The sequence below is a fragment of the Apostichopus japonicus genome, chromosome 3 (genome assembly GCF_037975245.1).
Source record: "Apostichopus japonicus isolate 1M-3 chromosome 3, ASM3797524v1, whole genome shotgun sequence".
Classification (NCBI taxonomy): domain Eukaryota; kingdom Metazoa; phylum Echinodermata; class Holothuroidea; order Aspidochirotida; family Stichopodidae; genus Apostichopus; species Apostichopus japonicus.
In genome coordinates this window covers 10,404,018-10,416,605 of record NC_092563.1, presented here as the reverse complement: position 1 = coordinate 10,416,605, position 12,588 = coordinate 10,404,018, and the positions used below count along the sequence as shown (strand labels likewise).

The 12,588-nt window shown below is 37.1% G+C and overlaps 1 protein-coding gene across 3 annotated transcripts in view; it reads right to left on the bottom strand.

Annotated features, from left to right (window-relative positions):
* The window catches only part of LOC139962930 (uncharacterized), a 48,299-nt gene that overhangs the window by 10,625 nt on the left and 25,086 nt on the right, over nucleotides 1-12,588 (bottom strand). For 2 of the 3 annotated variants that reach the window (XM_071963351.1, XM_071963344.1), the window contains exons 22-39: nucleotides 12,243-12,494; nucleotides 11,336-11,587; nucleotides 10,718-10,969; nucleotides 9,897-10,148; nucleotides 9,140-9,391; nucleotides 8,239-8,490; nucleotides 7,618-7,869; nucleotides 6,795-7,046; nucleotides 5,914-6,165; nucleotides 4,479-4,730; nucleotides 3,857-4,108; nucleotides 3,180-3,431; nucleotides 2,743-2,994; nucleotides 2,283-2,534; nucleotides 1,900-2,151; nucleotides 1,472-1,723; nucleotides 896-1,012; nucleotides 374-496 (exon numbers count right to left, since the gene is read on the bottom strand). In XM_071963351.1, the coding sequence (XP_071819452.1) occupies nucleotides 374-496; nucleotides 896-1,012; nucleotides 1,472-1,723; nucleotides 1,900-2,151; nucleotides 2,283-2,534; nucleotides 2,743-2,994; nucleotides 3,180-3,431; nucleotides 3,857-4,108; nucleotides 4,479-4,730; nucleotides 5,914-6,165; nucleotides 6,795-7,046; nucleotides 7,618-7,869; nucleotides 8,239-8,490; nucleotides 9,140-9,391; nucleotides 9,897-10,148; nucleotides 10,718-10,969; nucleotides 11,336-11,587; nucleotides 12,243-12,494 (4,272 nt within the window). The remainder of the gene's footprint in view (nucleotides 1-373; nucleotides 497-895; nucleotides 1,013-1,471; nucleotides 1,724-1,899; nucleotides 2,152-2,282; nucleotides 2,535-2,742; nucleotides 2,995-3,179; nucleotides 3,432-3,856; nucleotides 4,109-4,478; nucleotides 4,731-5,913; nucleotides 6,166-6,794; nucleotides 7,047-7,617; nucleotides 7,870-8,238; nucleotides 8,491-9,139; nucleotides 9,392-9,896; nucleotides 10,149-10,717; nucleotides 10,970-11,335; nucleotides 11,588-12,242; nucleotides 12,495-12,588) is intronic. The other variant, XM_071963359.1, reaches the window with a different exon arrangement.

Here is a 12,588-nt window from a genome sequence, read left to right as displayed (position 1 = left end):
TAACGGCCATAGTGCACAAATACATAAGGGGTAGATTCATACTGTTAATTGCTACCAAGCCATTTCTTCGATAGTATTACCTTTGGGGGTGCTATCAGTTTGACATACACAAATACAAAAGCCCAGAATTTAAACTATGATGAATTTATTAAAGGTATATGCAAAGACATCCTAAAGCTGTAAGTTAAAATAATGTGTATCCATTGAAAATCTTAAATATGACAATGATATTGATCAGTTTCATCTGGGGAGTGCAGCAAATTATAGATTACTGCTAGCACATATACATACCTACATTACTGCTAGCATATATACATACCTATATTACTGCTAGCATATACACATACCTACATTACTGCTAGCATATACATACCTATATTACAGAATGGTCCTGTAAAGCAGGCTGGGCATTCACAAGTGTACTGAGTACAAGAATCTGCCACGGGCAGACAAGCAGCTCCATTGGCACATTGGTTACTGCTACATGCACTCAAACCTAACAGAAAATACAAAAACTTACATTTATGCATGTCTCTCCCTCTGAACTGATTTCATCTTTTAATTGCACCTTTGACAATAAATGACTATCAAAATAATCTGTTGCTGGTCTCATTTGGTTCACATGTTGAGTTATTTGGTTCACATGGTTCATTCAGGTTCATTTGGTTCACATGCAGAAATTGATCATACATGTACTGACAAAACTAAACATGCCTTTTGTAACAATATTATTCAAAAGTGGAGAAGCATCCCAAAAGTTGCTATTGCTAAAGAAATGTTATAATTATAAAGCTCAAGCAAGTCTATTATAATATCTACAGTTAGGAAATCGCATAAAGTGGTGTATTTTAATTTTCACATCTGGCATCAACAAATTCGAATAGTAAAGACGAACCAATTTCACAGAAGACTCCGGTAAAACAGTTGCCAGCGCAGACACAGATGAACTCTGTTGTACTTGTAACGACACAAGCAGCTCCATTTTGGCATGGGCCTGAATCACATGGGTCGACTTGAAAAACAAATCAAGAAAACAATTAGTTATCACCATCTCAAAGCATGCATTATATCTTTGGCACAGAAAATATATGAAAAAAATTTAATATGCAATATCAAATGGAAGAGTACCTTCTATGACATCAAATCCCCTCCAATGGTTGTGATATCACTCACATTATTACTAGGTGAATCACTAAATGCTTGCAAACAAGGCAAGCTACAAACAAAAAACAATAGTATCTGTGAAACTAAAACGACTGACAAACAGTAAACATAGCTGTACATGGTTGTAGTAATGAATTACAGGTACATGCTTCAGCTACTTAAACCATTTGAGTGTCTGTTAGTGATATAATTGTGAAGGCTTAGACCAATCAACATGCATTAATAACAGTTTTAATGCAAAATGGCCTGCTGGTTTATTAGAGCGAAAAATTAAAATGATTTAAGGACTGGTGGATAGATAACCTACCTTCAATGACATTGACATCAAATGAAACCATGACACGGTTGTTGCTAGGATCAGCGTATGTGTACGTAACTTCAGTAGTACCGACAGGGAAAAAGGAACCAGAAGTGTGACTCTGGGAGACGAGGTTAACAATGCCAGAGTTATCCGACACTTGAGGTTCTGGCCATGTGACCACAGTTCCAGGCGAACCAATCGGTACAGTTCGAGTAATATCTTCAGGGCTAACACCAATGACTGGTATTAAACTGTCCACTGTAATAGAAGGAAGGAAATAAACAACATGAACTTACTTTCTACCGAGGAATATCAGGGACAAAACGGCATTCAGTTAATCAGAACATTCCATAGATGCCACTTTCACCACTGTCAGTAGTTTTATTAGAGCAGAAAATTAAAATGATTTAAGGACTGGTGGATAGATAACTTACCTTCAATGACGTTGACATCAAATGAAACCATGACACGGTTGTTGGTAGGATCAGCGTATGTGTACGTAACTTCAGTGGTACCGACAGGGAAAAAGGAACCAGGAGTGTGACTCTGGGAGACGAGGTTAACAATGCCAGAGTTATCTGACACTTGAGGTTCTGGCCATGTGACCACAGTTCCAGGAGAACCAAGTTGTACAGTTCGAGTAATATCTTCAGGGAGAATACCAATGACTGGTATGATACTGTCCACTGTAATGGAAGGTAAGGATATAAACAACATGAACAACTACCATAGATCTGATATCGGAAAGATTATAAGGTTGACTAATTATGTACAGACTAACAGTTGTGAGAAACAAGCATGAGTGCTAGAAACTTACCCTCAGTGACAGTCACCTTAAATCGACACTCATTATTATTGCCAGTAGGATCACTGAACAAGTATACCACGATTGTTTCTCCAGTAGGGAAAAACTGCCCAGGTGTGTGACTTTGGGAGACCAGGTTGACAATTCCAGAATCATCTGTTGCCTGAGGGGGAGAATAAAACACCTCGACTCCTCCCTCATTCAGTTCAATAATCCTTGTGATATCTTCTGGGCAATTAAAGATTTCCGGTGGATTTGGATCAACTGTAGAGAGAATTGTAACCAATGATTATTAGCTACACATCAATTCGATTGTTAACGTTTGCTACAAAATTTGCTACAAAAATTGCTATGCATGTTAAGTGATTTCTGTTGATATTATTGTTACTTATTTGCATGGTTTCTATGATTCTCTTGCATTATGTCAACTTTCAATTTAGTTCTAAAATATGAAATCAAGTTTTATACTGACCTTCAGTAACTATGACATCAAACACACAGTCAGCTGGGTTACCAGAGGCATCAACAAATGTGATGCGAACTACAGTTGTACCAACTTGGAACAAAGAACCGGACAGGGCAGTCTGACTGACGATGTTAGCCGTGCCTGAAATGTCTACAGCTGTTGGGGTTACCCATGTAACAATCACACCGCCAGTATTTATGATAGCCTCAGCAGTAATGTCACTGGGACATTGTATAATAGTTGGTGGAGTAGTATCAACTGTCAAAATACAAAATGAAATTCACCAAATCATATTGTATGACCTTACACCTGTGACCCTGATACATTAATGTACAACACATGTTAGTAGACCCCCTGTATGAGTGACATGGCCAAAAGTCTGTATAAGGAACAGAAGATTGTGGAAACAAGGCGGCTTATTACATGTATAGTGAACAACTTACCAGTAGTAACTGTCACAGTAAATGTACATTCTGCAGTATTTCCAGAGTTGTCAGAGAATGTGTAAGTGACATCAGTGGAACCAATTGGAAAGAGAGAGTTAGGACTACTGGTCCTCTGTGCAAGCATTGTAGTTCCAGAAATGTCAGTAGCAGTTGGCTCTGTCCACGATGCAACACCTCTAGTTGTCCCAAGTTCAATGGTAACAAAGATATTAGCCGGGCAATTACTGATTATTGGATCTTGAGTGTCAGCTGTATTTTAAATAAAAAAAAAAAAAAGTCTTGAGACCCTGTTCCATCATAATGATATTCTCAAATTTGCATAGTGAGTGTTTTGTTGTGAATTAAGTCTCACAAATACATTCAATGCTTCATAGGTTGTTAAATATGTGGGTAGCGATGTATCAGCTGTAACAAAACAACTCAGCAAATAAGATACAATGACAAATAATTTAAAAGCAATTTAACAATATAACAAAGTGCAAGGTACTGCCAATAGGAAGGAAGAGCTTGAAATGGTGATCACAAAAACTTGGTTACATTTGATAAAATATTTTTTGTAGAGGTCTTATGGTGAAGGCTTCAGCAGCAGGCCATCAAATTTCATTTATCTCATTAACGTTGGTACTACGAGACTTCTTAAGAAGAAGACCGCCGATTGAACGAAGAAAACTCACATGGTGTGACGGTGACTGGAAAACTGCAGTCAACATCGTTGCCAGCATTGTCAATAAATCTGTAAGTTACAACAGTGGTTCCAAGAGGGAAACTGGAACCAGGAGCATGGCTTCTCTGAGCTAATGAAACAATTCCTGACAGATCAGTAGCTGTTGGCTCCTGCCACTGGGCAGATGCTTCTGTACTTCCAAGTTCCACAGTGATTGGTATTGGTGCTGGACAGTTACTGACCACTGGTGGAGTGGTATCCTCTAATGGATAGAGAGGCAAGCAGGAGAGGCAAAGTCTTAATCTCTTTCTCTACGACTACTACTACGACTACTACTAACTGTACTTAGTAGAAATGACAAAACTATGTGGACTTACTTGTGATGAATGATTAATGAAATTCGAACAGAGACAAACAGAGCATGTGAAACAAAAGTATATATTGTAACAAAATACAGACAAAGGCAATAGCTTATCAATGAAAACTGTCTTTCCAAGAAATACACTATTTTAAAATATGATATTCAGTAAGAATGTTGACTAAATTTTTCTACCATTTTGAAGATAGGGAAAACCAAAACGAATTAACTTCGGCTTTTTATTAATATGACAATATAGTCAGTCTTTATTTACCTACGGAAACAACAACATTGAAAGAACATGTTGAAGGGTTATTGGATGCATCTGTGAAGGTATAAGTCACTCCAGTTGTTCCTAATGGGAAGCTACTACCAGGTGTGTGAGATCTGGTGACTAGGTTGACAGTTCCAGAAAGATCAGTTGCTGTTGGTTCTAACCAGAAGGCAGAGGCAGAAGTACTACCCAACTCAACAACCAATCCGATGTTACTTGGACAATTCTGGATGGTTGGTGGCACAGTGTCCTCTGAATGAAAACAGTAAAAAGATGTTTCTTCACTTTTGATGGAATTCATGCTACTTGCAATGACCAGTCTTCATGTAATAATATATTAAAAAACCTTTTGGGGTTTAGGAAATACATCTCAGATGAACACACATTACATTAGCCATATACATAGTAACCCAGATTTCAAATATGATCAAATTTTGTAAAATTAAAACGAGCTGTTGTAAAAGTGCACTGAAATGTTGTAAGGAATACTGGAGAAGTTCTCATTGAGAAGAAGTTCTCATTGAGAAGAAGTTCATTGGAGAAGTTCTCGTTGAGTGTGTGGCTTACGCCCTACTGAAGAGTGATGCAAGTATAAGACAAGTAATGAAAATGTTACATAAATCAGATGATAACTTATAAGACCAGACATGATAAAAGATCAGACACGAGGACAGTCTAGCTATAGTTGCAGATCTCATCTCCTCCATGATGAGATTGACTTCAATTCACCTTTGTCCTTGACATAACACAAAAATCTGCATTACTTTTAATTCTCTACATATCTTGCAGTTAAACGCTTTTTTTCTACATTTTGACAAGAAAAATAGCCAAAACCCAAATTTTAATTTTTGTTTTACCTCTGACCTTTATCCTATGACATCACAAGTATGAAGGCACAAGTTTACATGGTCATGCACCTATCAACCAATGATCGGACTTACAGTTTACGAGGAGTTTGAGACAATTTTTCAAAAATTTAGTCCAATTTGACCTTGAACCTCCATTGACCTTGAACCTTAACAACCATATTAGTACTTGTTTGACAAATTTCCCATAATATTTACATATCTTGCAGTTAAATGACTTTTTCCAACATATGAACAAGCAGAAAAATATAATTTTCAGTTTTCTTGACCTTTGACCTATCACATCATCAATCACGCAGGTACGAGCTTACATGGCCAGGCACATGTACACCCACCAAATTTGAACTTGATTGTACTTACAATCTAGGAGAAGTTTGCAATACTATTTTGCTCATTCACACAACCCAATCACACACCCACTCCATCACATTTCAGATGTGGGGTTAAGTACAATATCCCATCCTCCTATACATTACATGATGACATAGAAAGACAGGATTTTTCTTTGTTTATGAGAATTAAGAGAACAACACCAGAGTGTCTTGAATTGTGGATTTTAATAAACCTACCTGTAGTGACAGTGACGGTAAATTCAGTCTGAGAAGGATTGCCACTAGCATCCCTGAATGTGTAAGTTACAACTGTAGTTCCCACTGGGAATACAGATCCAGGTTCATGTGAACGCAAAACAAGATTTGCAACACCTGACAAATCAAAAGCTGTTGGTTCTATCCAAGAGACTGGAATGCCACTAACACCAAATTCTACAACTCTTGATATGTCTGCTGGGCTATTCTGGATGATTGGTGGTGTGGTGTCAACTGAAGAAACAAATGTCCATTATTACTGGATAAATGTGCATTGCGATAAAACATGATCGACCAAGAGTCTCTGGCAAACATATTGCAAAGATTGTTTCAAATGAGAAAATTGCTATAACAGAACTTGCTGTATTAATGAAGTGTAAATATGAAAATGCACAAAAATGTTTTGATCAAGAAATCCACTATTGAGAGGCACCTACTTTATGACTGCAGAATAATGAATTCAAGAAGAGGTTTCTTACAGATTTTGCCAAAAACATAATATACAAAGAAATTCGAAAGTAATGGATGATAAAGTCAAACCATAACTAAAGTTTCCTGGTTAAATAAGAAATTGTTCAAGTATTAGTTATTCAGTCCCTCTTGCTCAAGAACGCACCAATGGCTCTATCAGACTCAGTCAAACAACAAAGCTATTTGCAACTCTCTGGCACCTCATCATTTCATTACAAGTAATATGGCTAAGATATCACCAGTGCTGTCAACTACAATTGTGACCCTGACACATTAATGTACAACACATGTTAGTAGACCCCCCTGTATGAGTGACATGGCCAAAAGTCTGTATAAGGAACAGAAGATTGTGAAAACAAGGCAGCTTATCATATGTATAGTGAACAACTTACCAGTAGTAACTGTCACAGTAAATGTACATTCTGCAGTATTTCCAGAGTTGTCAGAGAATGTGTAAGTGACATCAGTGGAACCAATTGGAAATAGAGAGTTAGGACTACTGGTCCTCTGTGCAAGAGTTGTAGTTCCAGAAATGTCAGTAGCAGTTGGCTCTGTCCATGATGCAACACCTCTAGTTATCCCAAGTTCAATGGTAACAAAGATATTAGCCGGGCAATTACTGATTATTGGATCTTGAGTATCAGCTGTATTTTAAATAAAATAGAAAAAAAAAGTCTTGAGACCCTGTTCCATCATAATGATATTCTCAAATTTGCATAGTGAGTGTTTTGTTGTGAATTATTTCTCACAAATACATTCAATGCTTCATAGGTTTATAAATATGTGGGTAGCAATGTATCAGCTGTAACCAAACAAATCAGCAATTAAAGGTACAATTACAAATAATTTAAATCAATTTAGCAATATAACAAACTGCAAGGTACTGCCAATAGGAAGGAAGAGCTTGAAATGATCCATTTTTAAAATAGCACCTCACACTGATTTTCTCCACATTTCATAACAAAGTTCTTAAGTTCATGGTATGATTGGTAACTTATGAAGTAACTATAAAGAATAATTGAGTCATTTGGATCAGTCAATTATTGCTTACTGGTATTGATCACAAAAACTTGGTTACATTTGATGAAATATTTTTTGTAGAGGTCTTATGGTGAAGGCTTCAGCAGCAAGCCATCAAATTTCATTTATCTCATTAACGTTGGTACTACGAGACTTCTTAAGAAGAAGACCGCCGATTGAACGAAGAAAACTCACATGGTGTGACGGTGACTGGAAAACTGCAGACAACATCGTTGCCAGCATTGTCTATAAATCTGTAAGTTACAACAGTGGTTCCAAGAGGGAAACTGGAACCAGGAGCATTGCTTCTCTGAGCTAATGAAACGATTCCTGACAGATCAGTAGCTGTTGGCTCCTGCCACTGGGCAGATGCTTCTGTACTTCCAAGTTCCACAGTGATTGGTATTGGTGCTGGACAGTTACTGACCACTGGTGGAGTGGTATCCTCTAATGGATAGAGAGGCAAGCAGGAGAGGCAAAGTCTTAATCTCTTTCTCTTCTACTACTACTACTACGACTACTACTAACTGTACTTAGTAGAAATGACAAACTATGTGGACTTACTTGTAATGAATGATTCATGAAATTCGAACAGAGACAAACAGAGCATGTGTAACAAAAGTTTATATTGTAACACAGACAAAGGCCTTAGCTTATCAATGAAAACTGTCTTTCCAAGAAATACACTATTTAAAATATGATATTTAGTAAGAATGTTGACTAAATTTTTCTACCATTTTAAAAATAGGATAAACCAAAACCAAAACGAATTAACTTCGGCTTTTTATTACGACAATATAGTCAGTCTTTATTTACCTACGGAAACAACAACATTGAAAGAACATGTTGAAGGGTTATTGGATGCATCTGTGAAGGTATAAGTCACTCCAGTTGTTCCTAATGGGAAGCTGCTACCAGGTGTGTGGGATCTGGTGACTAGGTTGACAGTTCCAGAAAGATCAGTTGCTGTTGGTTCTAACCAGAAGGCAGGGGCAGAAGTACTACCCAACTCAACAACCAATCCGATGTTACTTGGACAATTCTGGATGGTTGGTGGCACAGTGTCCTCTGAATGTAAACAGTAAAAAGATGTTTCTTCACTTTTGATGGAATTCATGCTACTTGCAATGACCAGTCTTCATGTAATAACATATAAAAAAAACCTTTTGGGGATGAGGAAATACATCTCAGATGAACATACATTACATGATCCATATACATATTTCATACAGATTTCAACCATGATCAAATTTTGTAATTTGACCTGCAACCTCCATTGACCTTGAACCTTAACAACCATTTTAGTACTAGTTTAACAAATTTCCCATAATAATTACATATCTTGCAGTTAAATGACTTTTTCCAACATATGAACAAGCAGAAAAATATAATTTTCAGTTTTCTTGACCTTTGACCTATCACATCATCAATCACGCAGGTACGAGCTTACATGGCCAGGCACATGTACACCCACCAAATTTGAACCTGATTGGACTTACAAATCTAGGAGAAGTTTGCAATACTATTTTGCTCATTCACACAACCCAATCACACACCCCACTCCATCACATTTCAGATGTGGGGTAAAGTGCAATATCCCATCCTCCTATACATTACATGTAGGGAGATGACATAGAAAGACAGGATTTTTCTTTGTTTATGAAAATTAAGAGAACAACACCAGAGTGTCTTGAATTGTGGATTTTAATAAACCTACCTGTAGTGACAGTGACGGTAAATTCAGTCTGAGAAGGATTGCCACTAGCATCCCTGAATGTGTAAGTTACAACTGTAGTTCCCACTGGGAATACAGATCCAGGTTCATGTGAACGCAAAACAAGATTTGCAACACCTGACAAATCAAAAGCTGTTGGTTCTATCCAAGAGACTGGAATGCCACTAACACCAAATTCTACAACTCTTGATATGTCTGCTGGGCTATTCTGGATGATTGGTGGTGTGGTGTCAACTGAAGAAACAAATGTCCATTATTACTGGATAAATGTGCATTGCGATAAAACATGATCGACCAAGAGTCTCTGGCAAACATATTGCAAAGATTGTTTCAAATGAGAAAATTGCTATAACAGAACTAGATGTAATAATAAAGTGTTAATATGAAAATGCACAAAAATGTTTTGATCAAGAAATCCACTATTGAGAGGCACCTACTTTATGACTGCAGAATAATGAATTCAAGAAGAGGTTTCTTACAGATTTTGCCAAAAACATAATATACAAAGAAATTCGAAAGTAATGGATGATAAAGTCAAATCATAACTAAAGTTTCCTGGTTAAATAAGTAATGTTCCAGTACCAGTTATTCAGTCCCTCTTGCTCAAGAACGCACCAATGGCTTTATCAGACTCAGTCAAACGACAAAGCTATCTGCAACTCTCTGGCACCACATCATTTCAGTACAAGTAATATGGCAAAGATATCACCAGTGCTGTCAACTACAATTGACAACTTACCAGTAGAAACTGTCACAGTAAATGTACATTCTGCAGTATTTCCAGAGTTGTCAGAGAATGTGTAAGTGACATCAGTGGAACCAATTGGAAATAGAGAGTCAGGACTACTGGTCCTCTGTGCAAGAGTTGTAGTTCCAGAAATGTCAGTAGCAGTTGGCTCTGTCCATGATGCAACACCTCTAGTTATCCCAAGTTCAATGGTAACAAAGATATTAGCCGGGCAATTACTGATTATTGGATCTTGAGTATCAGCTGTATTTTAAATAAAATAGAAAAAAAAAGTCTTGAGACCCTGTTCCATCATAATGATATTCTCAAATTTGCAGTGAGTGTTTTGTTGTGAATTATTTCTCACAAATACATTCAATGCTTCATAGGTTTATAAATATGTGGGTAGCAATGTATCAGCTGTAACCAAACAAATCAGCAATTAAAGGTACAATTACAAATAATTTAAATCAATTTAGCAATATAACAAACTGCAAGGTACTGCCAATAGGAAGGAAGAGCTTGAAATGATCCATTTTTAAAATAGCACCTCACACTGATTTTCTCCACATTTCATAACAAAGTTCTTAAGTTCATGGTATGATTGGTAACTTATGAAGTAACTATAAAGAATAATTGAGTCATTTGGATCAGTCAATTATTGCTTACTGGTATTGATCACAAAAACTTGGTTACATTTGATAAAATATTTTATGTAGAGGTCTTATGGTGAAGGCTTCAGCAGCAGGCCATCAAATTTCATTTATCTCATTAACGTTGGTACTACGAGACTTCTTAAGAAGAAGACCGCCGATTGAACGAAGAAAACTCACATGGTGTGACGGTGACTGGAAAACTGCAGTCAACATCGTTGCCAGCATTGTCAATAAATCTGTAAGTTACAACAGTGGTTCCAAGAGGGAAACTGGAACCAGGAGCATGGCTTCTCTGAGCTAATGAAACGATTCCTGACAGATCAGTAGCTGTTGGCTCCTGCCACTGGGCAGATGCTTCTGTACTTCCAAGTTCCACAGTGATTGGTATTGGTGCTGGACAGTTACTGACCACTGGTGGAGTGGTATCCTCTAATGGATAGAGAGGCAAGCAGGAGAGGCAAAGTCTTAATCTCTTTCTCTACGACTACGACTACTACTAACTGTACATAGTAGAAATGACAAACTATGTGGACTTACTTGTAATGAATGATTCATGAAATTCGAACAGAGACAAACAGAGCATGTGAAACAAAAGTATATATTGTAACAAAACACAGACAAAGGCCTTAGCTTAATAATAAAAACTGTCTTTCCAAGAAATACACTATTTAAAATATGATATTTAGTAAGAATGTTGACTAAATTTTTCTACCATTTGAAGATAGGGAAAACCAAAACCAAACGAATTAACTTCGGCTTTTTATTAATATGACAATATAGTCAGTCTTTATTTACCTACGGAAACAACAACATTGAAAGAACATGTTGAAGGGTTATTGGATGCATCTGTGAAGGTATAAGTCACTCCAGTTGTTCCTAATGGGAAGCTACTACCAGGTGTGTGAGATCTGGTGACTAGGTTGACAGTTCCAGAAAGATCAGTTGCTGTTGGTTCTAACCAGAAGGCAGAGGTAGAAGTAATACCCAACTCAACAACCAATCCGATGTTACTTGGACAATTCTGGATCGTTGGTGGCACAGTGTCCTCTGAATAAAAACAGTAAAAAGACGTTTCTTCACTTTTGATGGAATTCATGCTACTTGCAATGACCAGTCTTCACATAATAATATATTAAAAAACCTTTTTGGGTTGAGGAAATACATCTCAGATGTACACACATTACATGGTCCATATACATATTTCATACAGATTTCAACCATGAGCTAATTTTGTAATTTTTTAATTTGGCCTGCAACCTCCATTGACCTTGAACCTTAACAACCATTTTAGTACTAGTTTAACAAATTTCCCATCATATTTACATATCTTGCAGTTAAATGACTTTTTCCAACATATGAACAAGCAGAAAAATCTAATTTTCAGTTTTCTTGACCTTTGACCTATCACATCATCAATCACTCAGGTACGAGCTTACATGGCCAGGCACATGTACACCCACCAAAATTCAACTTGATTGTACTTACAATCTAGGAGAAGTTTGCAATACTATTTTGCTCATTCACACAACCCAATCACACACCCCACTCCATCACATTTCAGATGTGGGGTAAAGTACAATATCCCATCCTCCTATACATTACATGTAGGGAGATGACATAGAAAGACAGGATTTTTCTTTGTTTATGAGAATTAAGAGAACAACACCAGAGTGTCTTGAATTGCGGATTTTAATAAACCTACCTGTAGTGACAGTGACAGTAAATTCAGTCTGAGAAGGATTGCCGCTAGCATCGCTGAATGTGTAAGTTACAACTGTAGTTCCCACTGGGAATACAGATCCAGGTTCATGTGAACGCAAAACAAGATTTGCAACACCTGACAAATCAAAAGCTGTTGGTTCTATCCAAGAGACTGGAATGCCACTAACACCAAATTCTACAACTCTTGATATGTCTGCTGGGCTATTCTGGATGATTGGTGGTGTGGTGTCAACTGAAGAAACAAATGTCCATTATTACTGGATAAATGTGCATTGCGATATGTCATGATCAACTGAGAGTCTCTGGCAAACATATTGCAAAGATTG